Source organism: Eleginops maclovinus, chromosome 13, assembly GCF_036324505.1.
Source record: "Eleginops maclovinus isolate JMC-PN-2008 ecotype Puerto Natales chromosome 13, JC_Emac_rtc_rv5, whole genome shotgun sequence".
NCBI classification, from domain to species: Eukaryota; Metazoa; Chordata; class Actinopteri; order Perciformes; family Eleginopidae; genus Eleginops; species Eleginops maclovinus.
Genome location: NC_086361.1, coordinates 8,975,597 through 8,999,174, shown reverse-complemented (window position 1 = coordinate 8,999,174; position 23,578 = coordinate 8,975,597). Strand labels below are relative to the sequence as shown.

Below are 23,578 nucleotides of genomic sequence, written 5' to 3'. Positions count from 1 at the left end.
GCATAAAATACCAATTTATTACTTTGCACATTAACACAAGAATTCCCTGCAGGCTAAAAAAAAAAAAAAAAAAAAAAAAAAAAGTATTTGAACATGTCACATAATAGCAATAACAGCGTGAATGGCCCTCTGCAGGGGGGGGGGGGTGCTAGAACATGCCCCGCCCTCTTACTACCGGTCAGTTCATTCAAAAAATCGGAGCGTTCCATTCAATGAATTGGAATGATCCAATTCTATGATTCTATTGCTATCAGACAATCACACACAGCTTCAGAAGACCACTAGCAGAAACAAAAGAAAAAGAGCAGAGCTATAACAACCCCGCGCCCAAAAAAGGAACCGATAAGGGAAAACAAAATTCAATTTAAATACACAATACACAATGTCAAATTACAAATCCTTTAAGATATAACAATATATCAAAGTGAGAGGAATTAAAAAATAAATCATGCTCTCTATCAGGGGACAGAAAGAATTATGGATATTTTTTTAAAAAGGTTAAAAAGAGGTATTCCTGCTCCCTTGATGCCATGGGGACCCCTTCACAAAAAGGAAGTGCATTTGTGAGGGGTCAACAGAGTTGCCATGGAGACAGGAGAGCCCCCACCAAAGAGGCGTGGCCAAAAGGTACAAACCAGGAACGAGGAGCCAAATAGATGCTCGCTACGAAATACCTGGCAAAGAGGAGAGGGGTTCAGTCTTTAACGGGTTCACATTTGAAGAAAGTACCTCGTTTTAATTCGAACACAACGCAAAGAGCTGGGCCCCCTCCCCTCAGAAAATAGCTTGTACCTCCCAAATTACTGACATTTGTGTAGGAATCTTTAAAATGCATCTTAGAGACTGGACAAATATTGCTAGCCTAAATCAGTCCCACTAAAATTGATAAACATTTACCCCAAAAAAGCGTTTATATTTTTTTCCTTTCTGATAATAAATATGATTCAAAAAAACATTTTTTTCTTTTTTTCTTTTTAAAAAAGGACAATACTCTGGCATGCAGGTGAGCAAAGTCTACATTTGAATTACTTTAAAGAAAATGTCTACATAACTATTTCACCAAATGCACATTCCCACTGATTGATACAAGCAAATAAAATAAACAAAAAAGTTTAAAAAATTATAATAAAAGTACAGATACACAATAGCGAGAGACCGACAACCACAATGAGTAGAATTATAGCTTTGTTTTTCCGCATATGAAAACTTGGTTAATATTGCTTTGCAATGTCATGTTACAAACAGGGAGTGATCATTAATCTGACTAGAGTTTAACGATCAAATATTAGGATTAAAAACATTGAATCATTCCCCATTACAGATGCCAGATGAATATTTAATCACAGCCCGCTTGGCTTGACAAAACTAGTGCACGTTTCTAAAACTGATCCGCCCCCTTTAAACAAAGAGTAAAACTTATTGCATGCAATGCCTGGACAACACCCTCCACATCCCCCCACTAGCCGTCCTCATGTCCCGCCTCTCTGCGACTGGCCGATGCCCACGCCTTCAACAGAAAGGTGCTCAAACTCATTCATAGTAAACCTGCTGCTTTACGGGTGGTTTATTACAAAAGGGTTTTCTCTGAGCGGTCCCCTCCTGATGAGGCGTGCACGTCGACTCTCTCTCCTGCATCTCTATCCAATCAAAACACCAACCATCACCACAGCGCCTCACAGTTCCCATGGTAACAGTCTGCCATATGGGAGGGGGTCCAAGGGCAGTGCTTATGCTTATTGTCAATTCATTTAATCCAGTGTTAAAAATGCATAAAAGTATGAAACAAACACCGTCAAATAGCAGAGACGATAAAGGTGGGTATACTTCAAATACACACAGCAATAGAAACCGTTTTTTTAAAAAGTCTAAAAATTCAACTCATTGCCAATCGCAAACCGCTTTATAAACAAATCCCTTAAACTAGGTTTCACTCTGATTACGATCCCTGATTGTCTCCATCCATCCGGTCCAAACCGACTGAAACCAGTGGAGTGAAATAGGCAGCGGCAGATCAGCATTACCAGTCGGAGTGCTACACAATACCTCGAATCTGCCGCTCAAATCTCACTCCTTTACCTTCAGAGGAAGCATGAAGTCACCTGTTCTGGGGTCCTACTTCTTCCCACCGTTAGCCAGAGTGCTACAAAATAATTTCCAACCCAAAGCTCTACCCCCCCTAACCTGCAGCTCAACAACTGAAGTCTATTCCTGAAGTCGCACTAGTAACTATATAACTGGCTTTCGCTGCCGACCATAAAATTTCATCACGATAGTAACAACATCGACAACAATGATAACAACAACAACATCAATGCTAAACTACTAATTCTAAACAACAGTTTTTTTTTTTAAGGATAACCACAAAACATCTTATATTAAACTTTTACAAATCTGCTTTGTTGATTCGTATGTATAAATGCATAAAGGTAAGAGAGATTGAGAGTGCCCTCTGTTGCCTAGCGTCCCGGGTCAGTGCAATGAATTGGCCAATATTAGCAAAGGAGACCTAAAACAAAAACTACGTTGGTTTTCCGGCCCTTGATACTACATCTAAAAAATAAAAAAAATAAAAGCAACGTCCAGCAGTGTCATCATATAATCTTTCAGGTCCAAAGAAAAAAAAAATCCTGCTTTCCACACAAACTGCGGGACTGATAAAGACCCTACTCTGCGTTGAATGCCTTCAGCCGTTCAAAAGGTCCCAATGCTGAGCCAGACCACGGTTACCACTGCTACAGTCAGACCTGACTTCACTTACTACTTGAAATGAAATAAGTTGCTTTTTTCTGGGATTCAAAACTGTTTTGATGCACAAAAGAAACATCTGGCTCCCAAAATGTGTGGAATCCTGATCGATGACGCGCATGTTAAAAAGGCGATCCAAAGCATTTCAACTAATAAGTGACCCAGGACTGCTACAAAAAAAACCACACCCGCCTCTGTGAGGCCTGATTAAGTCATATGTCTCAAAGTTGCTCTATAGATGTAAATATATGCTTATATGTACTGTATGTGTGAATATAAAAACAACAAATCTGAGGCATTTACAGCAGTTATCTCCTTGATTTCCCTTTACAATTCAGTGGCCTGCCATGAAACACACATGCACACACTCTCATACAGCAGTACATGTATATACAGATGCACACACACACAAAAACACTCACACGCATACATACAGACTGGCGTATTCTTCGCTATGATGGGAGGAAAATAGTAATGGGCATGGACACCCAGGTCACCTCGCTTGTTAAAGACCGTTAAAAGGAGAAAAAGTTAAAACACACGCTCATAAAAAGGAAAAAAAAAATATATATATCATTCTCAAAAAGGTCGACTCCCCCTCCGTCTCTTTTTCGCGTAGAGTTTCCCTCCAGACCACCCAATAAACCCAAGACCTTGTGACAGATTTTTGCCCAAAGGGGCTTTGAGGTAAAAGTAGATAAGAGTCCTGCTTAGCTGGGAGAGCTAAAGAGCTGCGCTGACACACACTGTGCCGTCCACTCCCTCGCTCAGTGTATCTTACAAACGCAAGAGTGCAGACATTCAAATAGAAAAAACAAAAACAAACTCAAAGGAAATGGCTCAACGTGTAGTATGTATGTATGTATGTATGTATGTATGTATGTATGTATGTATGTGTGTGTGCTGTGTGTGTGTGTGTGTGTGTGTGTGTGGTTTGTTTTTGTTTTTTCGTGTTTTTTTTCTTCTTTTTGTGCATTGGAAACCCTCGGGGTTCGCAGTGCTTGATTGCTGGTTTTTGAGGCGGCTCGATTTGGGAACGCTGGTTAGAAATTGTTCCGTGTAGTAAAAAAACCTGCTGGACTTTGGGACACAGCAGATTCTCCCCCCCCCCCCACCCCCACCCCCACCCACCCCTTCAAGAGCCGCTTTGGTGCAGATTCAGAAAAATGTAGAGTGGGAAGAGAATGAGATAGACTACAAAGATGTGGGAGAGGAAAATAGAAGGACTGGCAAATAAGAGATTAAAAGACTAAGAGAGGAAAGAAGAAGAAGAAAGGGAATCCGCGGGTGGACTGGCTGAAATGCTCGCTAGCTCAGGCGAAGTACATGGTGTGCTGGGTGTCATAGTGGATCTGGACCGCCTTGGCCAACGCCTGCGGGTCCCGGCCGTTACTCTGGCCCGACACGTGACTCCCTTCAGCGCTGTGAGACAGAAGGAGGCAGAGGTTACTCTTACTGTCAGGAAGGATCAAATCACAGAAATGCAGGGGATACAGGGCACAGGGAAGGAAGCAGGAGCTGATTGAAAGTAAATGATTCCGTGTCGGTCTTCTGAAAACACAAGTGCTTTGCCTCTCCTCTTCATAACAGTGCAGACCTTTTTATATTTACGCTTTAAAGCATATTATAAAAGGCTTCAAAGACAAAATAATAGATGTCATAGAGGCACATCCAACCAAATAGACTGGTCGACTAAACTAGTGATTTAGGTCTGAGTTGACTTATTGTGGTATTGTTATGACATTTAAGAAACTAAGTACTTAAGAGTACTTTTTGAGTGAACCAGTGTTTATTTTGCATGAGTCTTTGAGAAGAAACTGTTGAATAAACGCATTAGCCAAGATACAGCCTTGGAAATGAGGTCCAAAATGTTGTTTTCTTTATACATAAATCTATTCAAAATATTGAAACCATTTCAATATTTTACAGTCTCGACACAATTATGGCCGCTGCATTTTCTCACTCTTTGCTCCAAAAGTGAGTTGACAAAATGTTTAAAATATAGAGATTATATTGAGAAATTAAGTTAAAGCCTTGTTATATTCATATTATGATATATATAATAAAAAATGCAATAGTAAGCAACTCAATGTTGTTAATGTGCCTTATATTTTTGAGGCATTGTATGCCAGAAGTTAGAAGTTCCCGTATCATGACGACACTATCCGATCGTCTATGATTGGACACAAAGCGTGAAGCGCCCGTAATAAATTATCGTTTTTGATCTGGAAGCAGAGATATCCCATGGTGGCTCACCTGTCATGGTCTTTGTCCACCAGGTGATAGCGGGCTCGGAAAGCCACCAGCCTGGCGTAGTAGGCAGGAGCGGGGATGGAAACGGAGCGGGTGCAGCGGACGTAGGTGTGGCACAGCTGGTAGGTGAGGAGCTGCAGTTCATCGGCAGTGAAGCAGTTGTCATCCCACAGGACGTGGTAGTGGGAGGGACGACTGGTTCCCTGAGGGAAGACGGAGAAAAAACAGGTTAATTAAGGACTGATCATTTATTCTAGTGTAATAATAAGAATAAGCCTACTTTCTGACACAAATCTTTTTCGTAGAAAACCCCCACAGAGGCTCTTCTTAAATACAGTCACATTTTGCATATTGATCATACTTTATCCACTTTAAGAATATTGCAAAAGTAAAAGAAAATCTTTCTTTAACACGAAGGACTCAAACATAACTAAACATTTAAAAAGTTGTGAAATTATTACTCATTATATTAGGTAAACTCACAATCTGCTGTGTGCATAACCCTCTGCTAATTTCTGTGTGCAGCCACATTTGTTTAATTCTAAGCTGACAAGTGATTAAAACCGAAAACATAGTCTGAGGTTAAAATTCATTAAAATAACATCTTCAACTATCAGAGGCGGAGGAAAGATAGTTATATTATAGAATGTCCACTGATAATTTAGATTTTTTTCAAAAATGACTGGTAGAACTGTAGCTGGACCAAATGCAAAGTTCCATTAGTTTTCTTAAGGTAAAAGGTAAGTTTACCACACAGAATCTCTGAAAACTTGTTTAAACGTGAGTATGTGTGTACCTGGATCCCAGCATGACTGCACAGGTAGAAGTCGAACTCGGACGGGTGTGTGATGGTGCTGTCCACCGTGGTGCCTGCTGGGACGTTACCGCTCTTGCCCACCTGCAGCAGAGGATCAATCAGATTGCATTTAAGATTTTCACAGGACAATAGTTGTACAACAAAAAAACTATTTCAAACCACACATGATAGAGTTAACTCCTACTGACCCTCTCAGCTTTGTCAGAGCAGAAGAGGCGAGTGTGGTGACGTTTCTGAACAACAATGTAGGTGATGCCCGGCCTGTAGTCCTCCTCCAGACTGATGCAGGCCTTCCTGATGGCTATCAGCTCCGGCCAGGCCACCTGAAACACAAAAAGTCACACGATTGAAAAATGTTGCAATACTACTAGTGCAAATAATGTTTTCGTGGTATTTCGTTTGTTCCATTTTAACTGAAGGTGTCAGATGGGATGCACTTTATTTATCCTATGACCAATAGGTTGCATTGACGATACAGAGTGGGAAGAGTGCAAATATAAGAAATATGATAAAAAGGAAAAAAAAACTAAAAGATTCAAATCCAAAATACATGGTTTTGACAGCCCCCTCTAACCATGACTCACAGCTGCTATTACTGCCTTTGGACTCTAAAAATAAAGCAGAAATCAACTGGAGAAAGGCAGGAAAAAAACTTGAGAAGCTTAAAAAAAAAAAAGACTGCAAAGCTCTCACCTGTTTCATCTGTCCCTCAGACACTCCGCCTCGGTAATAGATGATGCGTGTGGGCTTGAAGCGCGTGGACTTGTAGAACTGGATGAGCAGCTCTCGCACCATGTTGGTCAAATCCTGGATCACTTCCTGACTGAAGAGCTGCTCCTGATGAGTCGGAGGCGGAGGGCACTGTAAGAGTCAACGTTTGAGAAATGTTTCAGACTGGAACTTCGATCTCCTGAAGTGAGGCATTCAAACTTGGATACACTGGGATGATTGAAAGAAAAGTTATTAGGAGAACCAATACGTACCGCTGAAACCTGGGATATGTCTTGCCTAGACGTCTGGACTCGCACCGTGGCGCAGTATCGGCTGGGGTGACCATCCATGCTGCCCACCACCGCCGCGATGGACGGCTTCTTCCCATCGCCTGCTGGGGGATGTGTGACGTCTGCGCCAAGGAAGATGACGGGCTGCTGGAACACAGAGGGCCTGGACGAAGGACAGGACGTAAGAAAAAAACAAATTACAGACCTGTACATCATTTTCATTCTATTTCTATACTGCTGTCATTAAGAGAGGGGAAAACAGAGTGAGAAAATTGATTACAAAAACTGTAATTTCTACTGGGGGGCCCTAACTAAAATGGAAATCCCTTCTGACCTCTGGTGAGGCACCAGGACGTTGTTGATGCCTCCTAGCTTGGCGTTGATCTTGAGGCAGAGGTTGGAGAGAGTCTGAGGGGACGTCTTCACCACGTTCTTCACCTGCACACACTGGGTTGCCATGCCGAGCAGAGTATCACCCACCCGCTTTACCTCAGCTGGAGACAAAAAAAAGGGGAGATAATCCATGTAAAACTATTTGTTTAAAAACAGAATAATTTCTTGTGGAATCAAACGCATTTCAACATATGAGACCCTCTTAATATCCGAAATTGCTTTTATTTTTTCCTTATCTAGTAAAGTTTAAAGCTCACCATAGACTGGTGTTTTTCCGGGCAGGATGACCACAATCAGCTGCAGACCAACGTAAGACATCTTGAGGTGTTTGAACATGGGCTCCACGCTGTCAGCTCCTTGGGCGTATTTACAGAAACACGGCTGGCCTTGAATGGGCATCCCAGCATCCTTAGAGATCTTCCGCAACTGGTCAGTAAAGCTCCTGTTGAAGGGTGTAATATACTCATGAGAAACCAGCAGAATAAGGGAGAGAACAACTTATAACATCCAATATAGAGGGTATAAATGTTTCACACATCATCTGTCATCAGTGTTTGCCAATAGTTGTTGAAAATATTTAAGTCTGGACCAAAGTGTTGAACCATCTAACCAAAAGACATTACCATCCAGAGCCATGCTGCTAGCGTGGATTAAAAGGGAATCATTTAAGGTACAAAGGCCCTATCGGCATTTACTTTCTTCTGTGATTGCAGTCGAATAGTCGGTTTAGCTTAGGAAGGTTCCTAACGGAGCGAAATGACCCGGAAGTACCTCAGTGGCAGCCATGATAAGAGCTGTTGGAATTCTGTCGATGATAGGAATGCAGCTTTGAAACTTCCTTTATAACCTCCTTTAGCTTAGGAAACGCTGGACCTTTCTTTGCAAAAGGAAAGGAGAAAATGCTGTCCCACAATGCCTTGCGGCAGCAACTTTTACCAAGACCCAACATTCGGCCGTTCACTGAAACAGCCGATCATGACGGAGAAATGCGTTTCATGAAAGTTACAATGCTTGGTAAGCAATTTAAAACTTATGCTGTAACTTCAAAGTGCTTTGAACGTTCAACACTGTAACAATCAAAAGGCGTAATATGAACGTTACTATTTTACTGAAAAGATCAAATAAAGTCGACATTTCACTGTTTACTGAGCTGTGTGGGGTTTCTTAAACATTTTAAAACGTGTTTTAATGGTGATACACAAAGTGATAGATTAAAGCACAAGCCTCATGATAAAAAGGTTCAGTTGACTTACTTTAGCAGGTCCTCTCGACACTGTTTCTGCGGCGCGAAGCAGGCCACGGCCCAGACCTTGATCTCGATGCCGGCGTAGAACTGCTTCCCCCTCATGTCCCACACGCCCTGGTTGGGCGTGGCCACGGTTTTGTTCTGCGGAGAGAGTCCCTACTCTCTTAGTCAATCTACCGGGTATGCGAGCCGATAAACAGGTACTACAGCCAAACCTAAATCTTTCATTTTTAATCCTGTATACAGACAAATAAAATGCTATAAAGCCGTCCAGCAGAGATACAGACACTGGCAGTAATAGCTGAACCTCAAAAACTATTATACCACATTGGAACGCCTGTTTTACTGTTTAACTACTCTCTGTATTCCCAGGGTTACTCTGCATCGCAAAGTGAATACACTTTTAGGTTGAGCATTGTGTGTATTGTGTACAAATATCCAGTCGTCAGAGCTTCTTACATCAGGAGTCCTGACATGAGCAGCAAACAGCAGTGCATCTCTGGGAGGACGCGTCATTAGGTGAGTGCTCCTGCTTCCAGTGTGGTTGTGAATACAAATTGAAGGAAAGTGGATTTCAATTTAGTCAACAAGATTTGTCAAAGGCCATTAAGGGCTCTTATTCTCCGAAACAAGGCACCACAATCAACTACTTGAGTTGTGTGCCAAGGAAAGTTAAGAGCTTTATCTCATTACAAGATAGTCTTCAAAAGATCTACGGCAGGATTAAAGTCACAGGATTTCAAACTACCTAATAAGGTACAGACTGTTAAAATAAGAAAATAATTCTCAGTGTACATGAAATATACTGCTGCTTCTGCCTCTTCACATGTTGTAAATACAGTCACTTCAGGAAGTACTCTTTATTTTTTTTTATGATAATACTTTGATGGAACTGTTTGTCTGCCAACATCGGTAAGCCATTTCAAAATGAGAGATGTATTTCATTCCTAGCGAGTGATCACAGAAATGGAAAAGGCTTTCAGTCTGCATTTAAAGGCATTTCACTGGAAGCCGATTAGACTCCATATCCCAGCAGGCAAGGTGCCCAGAGAGTGTTGTGATAGGATCTTGGGTAAATAAACCAATAGCAGGATTTTAGCTTGGCACTGGAACGTAGGAGCTTTTTGATTTTACCAAAGCAAAATGATTCTGTACTTCTGTGAAAGTAGATTTGTTAATGAAGTGGAAAGAAACAGGAGAATCTGGCCTTTTGTTTCCCACAGGGATTAATAAAGTTTTATCTTTATCATAGGTATACCTCAACTATGAGAGACAAAATGAGAAAAAAAAATCCAGGAAATCACATTGTAGGATTTTTAAAGAATTTATTTTCAAATTATTGTGGAAAATAAGTATTTGGTCAATAACAAAAGTTCATCTCAATACTTTGTTATATACCCTTTGTTGGCAATGACAGAGGTCAAACGTTTTCTGTAAGTCTTCACAAGGTTTTCACACACTGTTGCTGGTATTTTGGCCCATTCCTCCATGCAGATCTCCTCTAAAGCAGTGATGTTTTGGGGCTGTCGCTGGGCAACACGGACTTTCAACTCCCTCCAAAGATTTTCTATGGGGTTGAGATCTGGAGACTGGCTAGGCCACTCCAGGACCTTGAAATGCTTCTTACGAAGCCACTCCTTCGTTGCCCTGGCGATGTGTTTGGGATCATTGTCATGCTGAAAGACCCAGCCACGCTTCATCTTCAGTGCCCTTGCTGATGGAAGGAGGTTTTCACTCAAAATCTCCCCATTCATTCTTTCCTTTACACGGATCAGTCGTCCTGGTCCCTTTGCAGAAAAACAGCCCCAAAGCATGATGTTTCCACCCCCATGCTTCACAGTAGGTATGGTGTTCTTTGGATGCAACTCTGCATTCTTTCTCCTCCAAACACCACGAGTTGAGTTTTTACCAAAAAGTTCTATTTTGGTTTCATCTGACCATATGACATTCTCCCAATCCTCTTCTGGATCATCCAAATGCCCTCTAGCAAACTTCAGACGGGCCTGGACATGTACTGGCTTAAGCAGGGGGACACGTCTGGAACTGCAGGATTTAAGTCTCTGGCGGCGTAGTGTGTTACTGATGGTAGCCTCTGTTACTTTGGTCCCAGCTCTCTGCAGGTCATTCACTAGGTCCCCCCGTGTGGTTCTGGGATTTTTGCTCACCGTTCTTGTGATCATTTTGACCCCACGGGGTGAGATCTTGCGTGGAGCCCCAGATGGAGGGAGATTAGCAGTGGTCTTGTATGTCTTCCATTTTCTAATAATTGCTCCCACAGTTGATTTCTTCACACCAAGCTGCTTACCTATTGCAGATTCAGTTTTCCCAGCCTGGTGCAGGTCTACAATTTTGTCTCTGGTCTCCTTTGACAGCTCTTTGGTCTTGGCCATAGTGGAGTTTGGAGTATGACTGTTTGATGTTGTGGACAGGTGTCTTTTATACTGATAACGAGTTCAAAAAGGTGCCATTAATACAGGTAACGAGTGGAGGACAGAGGAGCCTCTTAAAGAAGAAGTTACAGGTCTGTGAGAGCCAGAAATCTTGCTTGTTTGTAGGTGACCAAATACTTATTTTACTGAGGAATTTACCAATTAATTCATTAAAAATCCTACAATGTGATTTCCTGGATTGTTTTCCCCATTCTGTCTCTCATAGTTGAGGTATACCTGTGATAAAAATTACAGGCCTCTCTCATCTTTTTAAATAGGAGAACTTGCACAATTGGTGGCTGACTAAATACTTTTTTGCCCCACTGTATATATTTAAAAACTGTAAAGGGAAAAATTGCAGAGATGTGCAACTGGGTAACATGGGACAAGTTCAAGGTTTTACAGGTCTGCAAATATTTAAGTCAAATATTGAAGTCAAATATTGTATCTAGTCAACACCTGAAGTTATACACGGCATTTAGAGGAGAAGATGGATCTGTTGGTGTTTTTCCTTATTCTGGGTTTCCTTTAATGACATCCCTAATCTTACTAAAGGTAGGAAAAAAATAATTAATTTTTTTTAATATTAAAACTTCCTATTTAAGAAAGAAATCCTGTTTTATTGAACAATTTGGCATGGTGGGCGACTCTAAATAGTACAATACCCATGAACCTCTGCTACTGTTGCTATGGAGAAGGAGCCAATCAGATGTGAAAATCAAAGTTGTAACGACATTCATCTCAAATTCAGTTAGGATATAAAGCAAGTCAATTATCAGTATTTTAGGATCTGTGATTGGACGTTTCTTTACGGAAATGCACCTTAGGATTCTTAGATTGTATTTATGAACACCGGCTTGTACCTGCAATTGTTTTTAAAGAAGCCCGATATTTCTAACACTGTTCAACCTGGAGAAATGTGATGCCCATTACAGTGGTAGAGGTGGTTCAAACAGTTTTATGTTTATTTTTGTTTTAAGTGTCTGACGTTTATTGCTCTTAACAAAAGTTAAGGATGTTTTCTTCTCGTCCCACTGCAAGTGTACTGTTTGAGGTTATATTTCATAGTCAATGGTATAGCCAATTTTAAAATAAAGTATTTGAATATGAATCTTTCTCCATTTTGCTCTGTAATGCAAGTGACCCTTGCAAGCCTGGACCCACCCCCATTTCCCAGCATTCACCCTAATGCGCCCTGCCCTATCCCATCCCAGTGAGTCGAGCTCTCAAACAGTGCTGCCCCATCCCGGTACTCACCCTGCCACAGTCTCTCCCTGTGTCGGTACTGACGCGGCCCCCGTACTGTAGCATGGGAGCAGGGAGGACGCGCCCCGTTACTTCCGTCATGTCATTGTGAACAACGATGCCAAATTCCTTCAGGTAAGGGTCCGGACCCCCAACCATGCTATTACTTTTAACCTGAGAAAAGAGTTGGGGAAATGAGTCGCACGAGATAAAATGAGAATTGTATGAAGAAAAAAAGTGATACAAAAACTGAAATGAGGAAAACAAAAATCAAATGTCGGAAAGTGTGGAACAATGATCTTCCTTGTTTTTTTCAATATTACTCGAAATCAAGAACTTAATTTCCTCACCAGTCGACTGATCTCTTCCTGTCTGTCGGGGGCGGAGCGAGCTGTAGCTTTGATCATGGTGGACGTCTGGTTGTCTGTCAGTTTCTTGATACAGCGCTGGCCTGCTACTATGTTACAGACCTACAGAGCAGGAAGACACGTTTCATTAATCCACCAAATATCAAGTCTACAGGTTGTCAACTTTTCCACAATCAAGAAGATTTTATATAGCTTGCTCTGTTGATTTATTGAATTACTGAAAAAACAACTCAATAACTAAATTTGATATCTCCATAAAAGACCTTTATCTTTGAGATCTTGAAGCTACGCCTGGTGTCGTTTTATAGGTGGTCGTGGGAATTTGTATGAATGCATGTGTAAAATTGAACAATAGTCGTTCATTCAGATGGTCATAAAATCAATGAACGAATCAATTTGTCAATAAACAACGCATGAGCGTCAGTGGACTAAACATTTGTTAAGTGGAGGAAAGCCCTATAATATTAGCGTGCTTCTCACCTCCAGGGGTAGGTAGGTGTGCTTCTGTTCCTGCCCTACTTGCAGGCAGGGTAAATGTGGATATTTGAGCTGCAGATTGTACTTCTGCTTGAAATACTGAGCTACGGTACACTCCATGGCTTGGCCGTTCTCAAGTTGTAAGGGGAACCTGTGAAGAAAAGAGAAAAAAGTATTGGAGTTGCATGATTTGTAAATGGCTTAAAGTACACACACAAAGTGTCCTATGCTGACACGTGAAGGGGAATAAACTAATGAGAGACGGCACTTACGTTTGGTGGCTGGCAGGTCGGCGTGTCACATTGCACACACGGTACTTCCTCTTCATTTGACCACAGTGTGTGACCTCAACTTTCAAACCTGGGTAAAATCAAACAACAAAGAACGGGTATAGAGGCATGGGAAAGGTTCTGCCATTGACTACTAGCTACAATTAGAAATGTTGAGATCTTTTAAATAGAGCAGGTTGGAGTCGCACACTTCTGTTTGTTTGTTTGCTGTTGCTTCAGGCCATGATAAAGACTAATGCTGACCAGACAGCCATTAGCGTGTCGTACAGGGTGTTTAAGCAGGTCTTTAGTTTCCCTTTATACATTTGTAACAACTTGGCTAAAAACACAAACCAGAGGAGAATTTAGAGAGCTTACAAGTGTCTGCTGTAGAAAATTACTTTTGAAATTCCACCCTGTCAAGCATAAATAATAACCAAAGAGAGACTGAAGTTATTAGAAAAACTTGGCACCGGAGTATCTTCTTATATTAAAATAAATTGTGAGTTATATCTAAAAGCCATATTCAGGACATTTTTTGTGATTTGAGAAACACCATTCTTTGAAGTAAAATCAATGGTTCAAAGTCTGTGCTGTTTTAGCTACAGCGTAGTTTTGGCAACGAAAGGGTCCTCCAGCAATGCAACACACAGTATAACATCACATAAAATAGACCAATAGACATTAAAGTGCAGGTAAGTTGCAGGAATAAGCCAAACACACACAAATAAGATAGATTAAGATAAAGAACAAGTTAAATTAAATACTGTACAGTAGAGTAAACACTGTATACATTTGTGTGATACAGGTGTTTAGCCTTGGTTAAGGCTAAGCTGTGTGTAGTGTGGTTGGTATACAGCATTATTACGTGTGTAGCTTTTTTTTGTACAGTTTACACACTGCATAAACACAAACATGCATGTGCTCTGCAGGCCCACACCTTTCTGTTATCTAGTGAGGACATTGATAGAAAGTGAATCACACAAGTTGTGTTTAGAATGTCTGGAAACCTTGGTCTTCTTTCACCTTTGGTTTTGCATAATGTGTGTGTGTGCTGGTTTTGAGTGCTCACCTCTTATTTCCTTGGTGAATTTGACACGCTGCGAGTCAGTCAGTGGTTTGGTCTGTTCGTTGATGTTCTGAATATCTAGCACCTCGCACATGAACTCGATCACAGGCTGAGCGCGGTAGAAAGCTGTCGCTGACACTGAGGGGAGGAAAAGATATGAAAAGGATTCAGCAAATTACGTTCAAATTCAATAGCACAAGCAGACGACATTAACAAATAGTAGTGTATACCACAGAGCGAATCTGGCCAAAGAAGAAATGGGGAATGAGGATGTAGCTTCATTAAATGTCTTGTAGCCGTAATGAATGGGCCAAAGGATCTCATTAATAACATCCACTGACTGCTAATCGTCTCTCCACAATATAAGTAAGTGGATACCAACATCTTGGCTAACAAGCAATCCATCTTAAAGTGGATTCAAAGTATCACATTAGATAGTTTGTCTCACACCTCTCAACTACACCTTCCATCTTATCTTAAAAATCTTAAAACCTCAAAAAGACTAATAGGGCAGCTTTAATGAGTGTTCAGACCAATAACAGTCCTGTGGTTAAGAAAAGGGCAAGGGTTTGCAGCTGTTGCTGCTTCGACTAGGAATTACTGACAGATTGATTCCAGTCTATCGGAGCTGGTCTCTTCAAGTGTTTGAAAGAAAATGTCTACTTTTATTTCAGTCATGCTATGATCTGAAAGTCATGTTTGTTTATCTGAAACGTTGTTTAATGTGCTGCTGCCTGTCTTGACCAAGGAAACGTGTAAAAATGTGATTTGATTCATCATCCGCTCCACTCACCGTCGATGTTGAGCATCATGTTCCACATGGCGGGACGGACAGACTGATGGAAACCAAACCACACCTCCCTGCCTCCACCCAGAGGATGATAGTAGCCCTCCGGAGGGGAGAAGAACGAACGCCCCACAGGAGTATACCTGAGCGCACAAAGACAGTCGTTTGAATGATGAATCAATTCACAGACACTCAAATATCTCAGGAATGCAGTGCCCTGTAGTTCACTTGCTATGAAAGCTGCTGTGAGGGAATCAATCCCAGGAAAATGCTATTTGATCTTAATATAATTAGATCTGGGAGACGCAAGACAGCAGGAAATTAAGTAATACAGACGAATAAGAGATAAAAAGCAATAACTCTGTCAACAACTGTGGAAGAAGATGTGATGTGTTTATAAAGAAAGGGAAAGGTTATGAGTGTACCTCATGGAAGGCAGGTGCCGCGTGATGACATCCAGAGCCTGGACCGAATCTTCGGGGACCTCGTTGAGGTGACCCGACAAAGCTTCCAGCAGCATCTGAAGACTGACCACGGACACCCACTGCAGGGACACCTTGAACGTCTGATCTTTCCCCTCACCCGGCAGAGTCACCTCCAGATCCACCTGAAGAGGAAGAGGAGAAGGAGGGAAAGAGGATAGAGTGGGAGGACGAGACAAATAATTAATGGAGGGAAATGGATTGGAGAGCATGTGACAGGGAGAGATTGAAGACAAAGTAGATTGAAATAAGGAGAGCAACACAGAAAGAAGTGCTCAGAATATGAACATGTATAAAAAGGTGCTTACTGCTTACATTTAAACCATTTTTTTCATTTGAAATATTCTTAGATCCAATAGTGTGTAAAAGTCTTGTCTGTCTTTTAGCAGTCACACAAGTTACTCTTTGCACATGCTTGTGACACGAGGGTCATCTGTTTGAAATACCAACCCTGTCTCTCCCGATTGGCAGAGGATGTGCGGTGTACATGTTCCTCTTCCCGTCGTAGCCCGGCTGTCGGTCTCCAAAGATCTGCATCTTGAAGTGCCGCACCATAGTGTCCACCACCTCCCTGGAAGACGGGTACAACGGGACGTTGAGCCAAAAATACATTTCTCATGACAACGTAAAAAAAAAAATCATGGAGTTTTATAATGCAATAAAACAAAAAGCTTTTTTTTCTTCTAACTTTGCTATTTTTTAAGCATATAGAGCTTCCCGCACTTCATCTTGTGCAGTCTGTTATGATAGCTACAGATGCTACTTGCATTTCAACATTTTTAAATATTTACGACATCGTGTGCATCTTGCTGTCGTTGGTGGGTATTTACCTGTTGACCCTCCGAGGCCGTTTCTCAGGCTTGATGTCGATATCATAGTGATAGACATCAATCTTGGGAATCTGCACCTGGAAGTGGTTTGCCAGGAGCCGGATGGGTTTCCCCACCGTGCCGAGGCCGGGACGCCGCGGAGGCTGGAACAGAGAGGGAGGGGCGGGCGGGCCTGGAGGAAGCAGAGAAAAGAAAAAAGAAGAAGATTGTGAGTCACCACTGTCTTTGAGTTAAAAAAGGGACTTTAATTGACATGCCACTACTTTGCATAAGAATACCTGAAACCACTCTTAAATTAATTCACCATTAGTAATTTGCTCCTCTCAGTAAAGACTAACAACTCTAAAGAAATGCATGGATTCCTCACCACAAATGAAAGCGTCAAATAAAGCATGTTTGGCATTCATTCTGAATGCGAACAAAGGTGGCGACAGTGAGATTGTGCGCGCCTATCTCCGCAATAAACCGTCATCATTTCAAGCAGAATGTGTGCGACGCAACGCCCAGCTTGTTGCGAACCATCTCATCAGGGACACCTGCTTGAATGCACTGAACTGCTCTCATAGACCCGGGGGCGCAGATACACGGCTTGATTGATCCGGGACTCTGGCCTCTGACCTACATGGGTCAACAAGGGGGCTGGCGAAACAATGACCTCCAATTATCCCTTCGGCACCACCCCCCAAGCCCCACCCAGACACACGGGGCGCCCACCCCTCACGCCGAGACAAAGACGGAGCTCCTCTCAGACAGACAGCAGCAGGGACATATGGAGGGGTGACACAGAGGGTCTGGGATTACCGTTACACACACACACACGCTTTTAACTCACATACACATTACATACTGAATACACAGGTACCTAAGACAGGTGTGGGGCTTGTGGGGATTGTATTGTAACACAAAGAGCTGCAGGCTATGGGGGAACAAAACACAGTGATTGCAGTCCTCAGTTAAAAACAAGACATATATTCACTCGAGATCTCAGTCATTGACTAGAGTCAGAATCAAAATCAGGTTTATTGCCAAGTAGACATACGAGGAATTTGAATTGGTGCTACATACACAGTCAAAGAATATACATTCTAAGAAAAGGACTAATAAGAAATTAAAATATAGCTAAGCTTACACATAAACACTACTTGTTTATATAAGGAGGCACCGTGATGCTATCCGCTTCCTTTATTTTGGCCGACCAGGCATCCCTTAAAGAGGAAACGCATAGAGTTCATATTTGCTTTGAATTTTGGGACTTAATATATATATATATATACACAAACGACATTAAATCAACATTGTGTTGGTGGTATTGAAGGAGGTTGGAGGAGGCTGCTCACAGCTTTTGTTAACTGACAGCTAGGGGACTGCGGGGGTCCTCCCGAACTCTACGCTCCAGTTAGCAAGTGAAGCGCAAGAGCACGGACAATCGGGTACCTCCCCATCGCTTCCTGAAAACACGCTTCCTAACATGCCCTCTTCTAGCGTGGGCCCCAAATCACCTCCCCTTGCCTTCTACCACCCACTCCTCCCCCATATCCATCACCCATCAGCGTGATTGTATTATACCACCATTCACTACATCATTATGTTGCTCATGACACAGTTCCAAATGATAAAACAGGTTGTGGTGTTTTAAAAAAAAACACCACAACCTCAAGCGACACAAAAACTACCTAAGAGTTGAGACTAAACCTCTGACCTGAAGTCTGGCCTTTCAAAAAGCTGATGCAAATTGCAGAACTGCTGTGCTTTTTTGTTATTTATTTTTCATCGATTAATTGAACATGCTTGACAAAATGTCCGAAAATATTAAACATTTCCTTTGCCAAGAGGCTGAATGCCCAAGATAATATATTTACAAGAAGAAATTCATTTATATTTGGCAAAGTAACACATGGTTATCTAAATATCTGAAGTTTGACAGTCAATACATCTTCTCAGGGTTACAGCTCTGGATCATACCATTCAAAGTATAAAAGTATGGTGGAACGATTGGACAGGGGTTTCCATTTTTCTCTGCTGGTGTAAACTTCCTGCAGAGTGGGTTTTGCTGTGTGTGAGCACCACAGAGTCGGAGGTCTTCCTCTTCCACTTCCACCAAAAGCAGAGCTGTACCTAAATATAGCCCCCTCAGCTGCCACACTACTACACTTGGAAATGTGTGTGTCTCAACATAAAATGTCTGAACTCATCCTTCCTCCACTTCCTGTCTGCTCACCACAGCCAACACCGCCTAACCAGAGTTAGGGGGGCAATCTGTTGATTGAAATGCTTTTTTCCCCCTGTATTATATTAATAAATAGTTCAGTTTATAAAATGTAGTTATATCCTTAAGCCAAAGGTAATTTCTTCCTCACTGTTTGTCGGACACACCATACAAAACCCACATATAATCAGTTTGCTGTCCTTTAAGATGAAGAAAAGCAACCTATTCTCATAATCCTGCAGCCAGAGAAAATAATTGTCGAGTTTGCTTAACATATGAAAAGTAAAAACGAGAACGCCTCTTCAGTGGTCTTTCTCATATCCTACACAACAAAAGCTTCAACTCATCTCACTTGAGAAGCTGAAACAAGAGAATGTTTTGCTCTTTTTTTTTAAAAGGTTTTTGCTTTAAATTCTTATTTTTTTATCCATTGACTAACAAATTAATTGTTTCAGCTCTAACTAAATGGCATAAAAACAAAAGATCAAGATAGCAAAAACCTACCAGCATAGGTAGCTCCAAACAAGGTAAAAGGGTAATCGTTGGGTCAGAGAATAAAAGCACTACATTTATGTATCAGAGATTATTTAAGCGCAGCAAACTGTCAAGGGCGGAAGATATAGCTACCCCGGCAAGCAAACATCAAAAATTCACCAACAGCTCCTAATATGACAAAATTCATGAGGAACATCACATTAAGATTGAGGTCATGCAATATCACAGAGTGCTACTTAATCAGAAATGTAATTAAAGCTACAAATATGCAGAACATTTTGTCCGCAAGACGACAGCTCTTAAGTGATTTATTCACTGAATACTCACTTGTTTCTTTGTCACAAGCATATTTTGATAAAAATGTGCAATCTTGTTGCCAAGTGTGTTTATACATTACTTAGGCAGTCTTTTACAGGAATAATTTAAGCATATTGAGTTGATTTAAACCGGTATGTGAACCATTCTTATCAATAAAGATCTAGGTATCAACTTTGGAATACTGCAGACTTGTCAAAAGTCACATTTAGGGCTTGATTTGAACAACTCGTGAAGCAAAAGCAAGCTTCCCGCATAAAATGATGCTTCTGCTCTAAGTGACACCGAGCTGCAGCTACGTTGAGACAAAGAGGAAGTGAAATTAGCTTTTCCTGGCGCGGAAAATGACAGAGGCACTGGAGCCAAGTAAGTGTTTCTGCTCCTTATGTAATCTAAGAGCATCTTTCAGCTAAAATAGACCACCAAGAGATTCAATGAGCAACACAATATTGCACAAACCAGTTTTTTTTTTTTTTTTTACTTTCCACTGATCTAATGTCTAAAAAGATGAAATTGTGTGTGGTGTACTGACATTAAAGGAGAGACGTTTTACTACGTGTGCACTGTAGAAGCTTGTAATGCTATGTGTGTTCAAAGTAACCACAGTGAGATCAAGCAGAGTCAACTGGGCTTAAGCTAAGCAGGAGGATGATGATGGCTCGGCCTGCTGGTGAGTCAGAGAGTAACAGCAGGGGAGCGTGCTGACGCCCACACCTGCAGCCACCTGGATAACAATACTACGCTAGAGGAGGAAAAAGGGACCATTCACAAGAAGGAAATATCTGCCACTCAATGAAGAGAAGCTTGATGTACAGCTTTAGCTACAGTCGCAACTCATTTGAACTGACAGACCAGAAAAGCAATATTCTGTTATCAGATAAATGTCGCCTCAATTTTCAGTCCAAATGAATGCATTTCTTGACTGGCAGCACATCAGCTAAATAACACATCCAGTCTTTGTGTAATAGAGCATGCTGAGACTACCGTCAAACACACCTACATTTGAGCAGTAATAGTTTTTATTAATTAACTTAGAGGCTTTTGTCTTTTTCCACCAATCAATGCATGTATATTCTTGCAATGGAGTTCCTAATAGTTGTGAATTTCTTGGTCTTGTGTAACATTTTCAACATCAGTGGGCTCATCTTCGCATCAGTTCACGCCCTCTTGAGTTAATTGTTACCTCTATTAACGTCTTTCCTGTGACAGTCAGTGTATTTGTTTCAGCTGCATTAAGTTCGGATTTGAACCTCACTTCAACAGTTTCTACCAAACCGAACAAAAAAAAACGGTTTAACAAGCTGCTCTGTGAAGACACCCCCAACCTCCATCACATTGTTACACACTACATTATGGGGAGCTTTCTAGAGAACTCCTGTCATAATGAAGCAATAGGTTAAAAAATGCAATTATTTTGTAGAAATCACTTAAAACTTAAATCAGTGGCAGCTGATTTTCCATATTTAAAACCTGCTTTGTCAACACCAATTTCTCACGTGGGTCATTCTATGCAGGGTTTGATATTATCTGTAGTTTGTCTATGCTAAGCACTACAGCATCCTTTCATTTAATGCGTCGTCAGATGCACGATTCAAATTGTGATCGTATTTTGATCTTGTCACAGTGTAATGCATCCTATTCAAGGCAATGAGCATGAAAGGTCTGACATTATTACTGCTGTATTCCTGTTTATCATTACAAGTGTGAGTAAATTGTGTGAACAATAGCAAGCCTAAATCCACACTACACCTTTCAATGTAAGAAATGATTAATGACTAAAAACTACAATACTAGTCCTCCCCGAAATATGTTGTGATAAGGGTAATGCATGTGCTATCCCTTGACAGGACCTGGTGAAGTTTACAATGTAGAAGCTGCTGTTATAATAGATTATTATTTATGGCCTGCACCGATTATGTGTGGCACTTACACCTGTGGGTGGTTGTACAATATTGTTGTCTCCTTACATTCCAGTGTAGTGGTGGCATCTAGCTTATACCACCACCATTCTTCCAGAGCATGTGTACAATGTGTGTGGATATGCAAGGGTTCAATGGCTGATAACTGCACTTAATTCGTTGTGTGTTTAAGGGCTAATTTCACCATCAAAATGAGGAAACGGTTTGAAACTATGTTGAAAAAAAACAAAAAAAACCCACTCATTTTGCAATAAGAATGCATTGTTTCGCTGGGCAGGTTCAGGTGTTTGGCTGCCATCTCTCCGCAAGCTTTATCGTTAGGTTACTGCATCGCTGCAAAATAAGTGTCTTTGTTATCATATAGGGGAATATTATGGAGCTGGCCGGCTGATCTGATCGATAAAAGCGCCATCCATCCCTGCTCGGCTCTCAAACGCATGGCACTTTAACCAATGACAGCCTCGCATAAAACCAGTAATTTATGAGTCACAAAACATGCTCCTTCAACGCCTGTAACGTCCGTTATATTGGCATTTATTTTGTTTTCCACCCATCGCTGTCATCTTGTACGGAGGGCAGTACGAAGAGACGCACTGTTCCTGATGGCGATGGTACACATTTAGATGGTTTAGCAGCAATTATTTGATACAAAGGAGCATATTTTTACATATTTCGACGGTATTGTGTGGCCTCGTTGTAGGAATTAAGTCGTATAGTGTGGGCAAAGACAAACACATCGAGAACAAACAACGTAAACACACTACGACGCGGAAGGGAAGGAAGGAAGGTCCTGGTTAAATCCCCACTCACACAATGCCAGCACCGACACGACGGGCAGAGTGCTTCAGAGAAATAAAACCGCGCAGACATTGCTCGATAACCGTTTATAAACACCAACCCTCCTCGTACATACAAAAAACGTGGCTCCCGCTCGGTGTAAATAAAGCCCGACACACATATACAGCGCGCACACACACACGGGCTGGGCCTCGGTTTGTTTTCCCGTCAGAGCGTCAAGGCCTCGCTGCAGCCGCGGCCCCCAGTGATGCGACGCATTTGCGCAACACGCTCACCACACACGGCCATCTCTCCCCGCTGCCTGCTGTGTGTCTCTCATATTTCTTACCGGGTCCGAGCGCTTCCATGGCCGAGGCCTCACTCTCCGTCTCTGTCCCGGCCTGGCGGCTCCGTACCGACGCTGATATTGGGGGCGGTATCGCGAAGCTTAATGTGGCTAATTTAAGAAAAGGGAATATAGATAGATGCGTGGATGACTGCTGACTGAACTAACTGACCCAAGCCACCGCCGCTGCTGCTGCTTCTGGGGATTTGTAAGTGCGCATGCTCTAGTTAGAAGCCGTGGAGTAAACTGTGCGCATGCGTAATTTGCTGTGCCTCACCAGCACTTAAAGGGGGTGGGGGTGCATGCATTTACATGTTTACTTGTATAGATTGAATAAATGGATTATAATCATTGATGCATTTTCTGTTTATCACTGATATCAATCAAGCAGATACTTGCAGGCATAATTAAGTGCAGTAAAAAGTGCAATATTTCACTCCGAAATGTGTATAACGTAAAATGTAAATACTGACTTAAATCCACTTTCTTAAAAATGTGACTGTTAAAACTGTAAATTAGTAAATGTACGTAGTTACATTAATTCATATTTGAGCAAAATAAATCAAATTAGGGTTGGAAAGTAAAGTACATTGGTTCTAATAATACTCAGTTATTTGTTTTATTAATCAAGTGATTAGGCTAGTGAATTTCTAATGTAAGAGTAATTCACTGAGCAGAGCATTACTTGAGTAATTCTTTTCAGATGTAAAATAACTAAAATAAGCCCTACCCTAACAGATGGATCCATTTGCTCATATGATCCAATATAGTCAGTGATACTGTGATCGATATACATGTTCAGAAATGTATCTGAATAAATTCAACATTAGAGCAAGTACTGAAAATATGCATATCTTATTATCCTGTAAATGTCCAGGGGCCTTAGCGATATCATTTCTTTTTTTACATTAAATATTAGAAAGTCAGATTTAGATTGTCTCTACAATTTTCCAATTTTTAGTCAAATTTCAATTCCCTTCCAGATAATCACATTTTTGTACTATTAGTGATTGCAACGAAGACCAATTCATGACAAATTCCTTTGTTTCTTTCTGGTTGTTTTCTGTCATTTGTATGGCAGTAACCCTTAACCAATTAACTTTTCTGCC

General features: G+C 41.4%; 1 protein-coding gene across 2 annotated transcripts; it reads right to left on the bottom strand.

The window, feature by feature from the left end:
* Nucleotides 1–3,881: 3,881 nt before the first annotated feature.
* On the bottom strand, nt 3,882–22,663 carry ago4 (argonaute RISC component 4). Of its 2 annotated transcripts, none has more exons than XM_063899924.1 (19): nt 22,473–22,663; nt 16,412–16,583; nt 16,032–16,152; nt 15,525–15,706; nt 15,106–15,242; nt 14,316–14,450; nt 13,247–13,334; nt 12,978–13,125; nt 12,480–12,599; nt 12,142–12,303; nt 8,463–8,611; nt 7,467–7,651; nt 7,151–7,310; nt 6,799–6,979; nt 6,509–6,676; nt 6,004–6,138; nt 5,795–5,896; nt 5,002–5,201; nt 3,882–4,167 (listed from the first exon to the last, which is right to left on the bottom strand). In XM_063899924.1, exons 1-19 carry the CDS (start codon nt 22,489–22,491, stop codon nt 4,059–4,061), a joined length of 2,673 nt encoding a protein of 890 aa, XP_063755994.1. In that variant the 5' UTR covers nt 22,492–22,663; the 3' UTR covers nt 3,882–4,058. The 2 variants fall into 2 exon arrangements, with proteins under 2 accessions (XP_063755994.1, XP_063755995.1); XM_063899925.1 differs by having other exon boundaries at nt 8,463–8,596.
* Between the last annotated feature and the right edge of the window lie 915 nt (nt 22,664–23,578).

Coding starts and splice junctions, on each gene's coding strand:
- ago4 (XM_063899924.1), bottom strand. Junction 13,126..13,246: donor CGACCTGCCAGCCACCAAAC/GTAAGTGCCGTC, acceptor TTTTCTTCACAG/GTTCCCCTTACAACTTGAGA. Junction 5,897..6,003: donor GCTCTGACAAAGCTGAGAGG/GTCAGTAGGAGT, acceptor CCTCTGCTGCAG/GTGGGCAAGAGCGGTAACGT.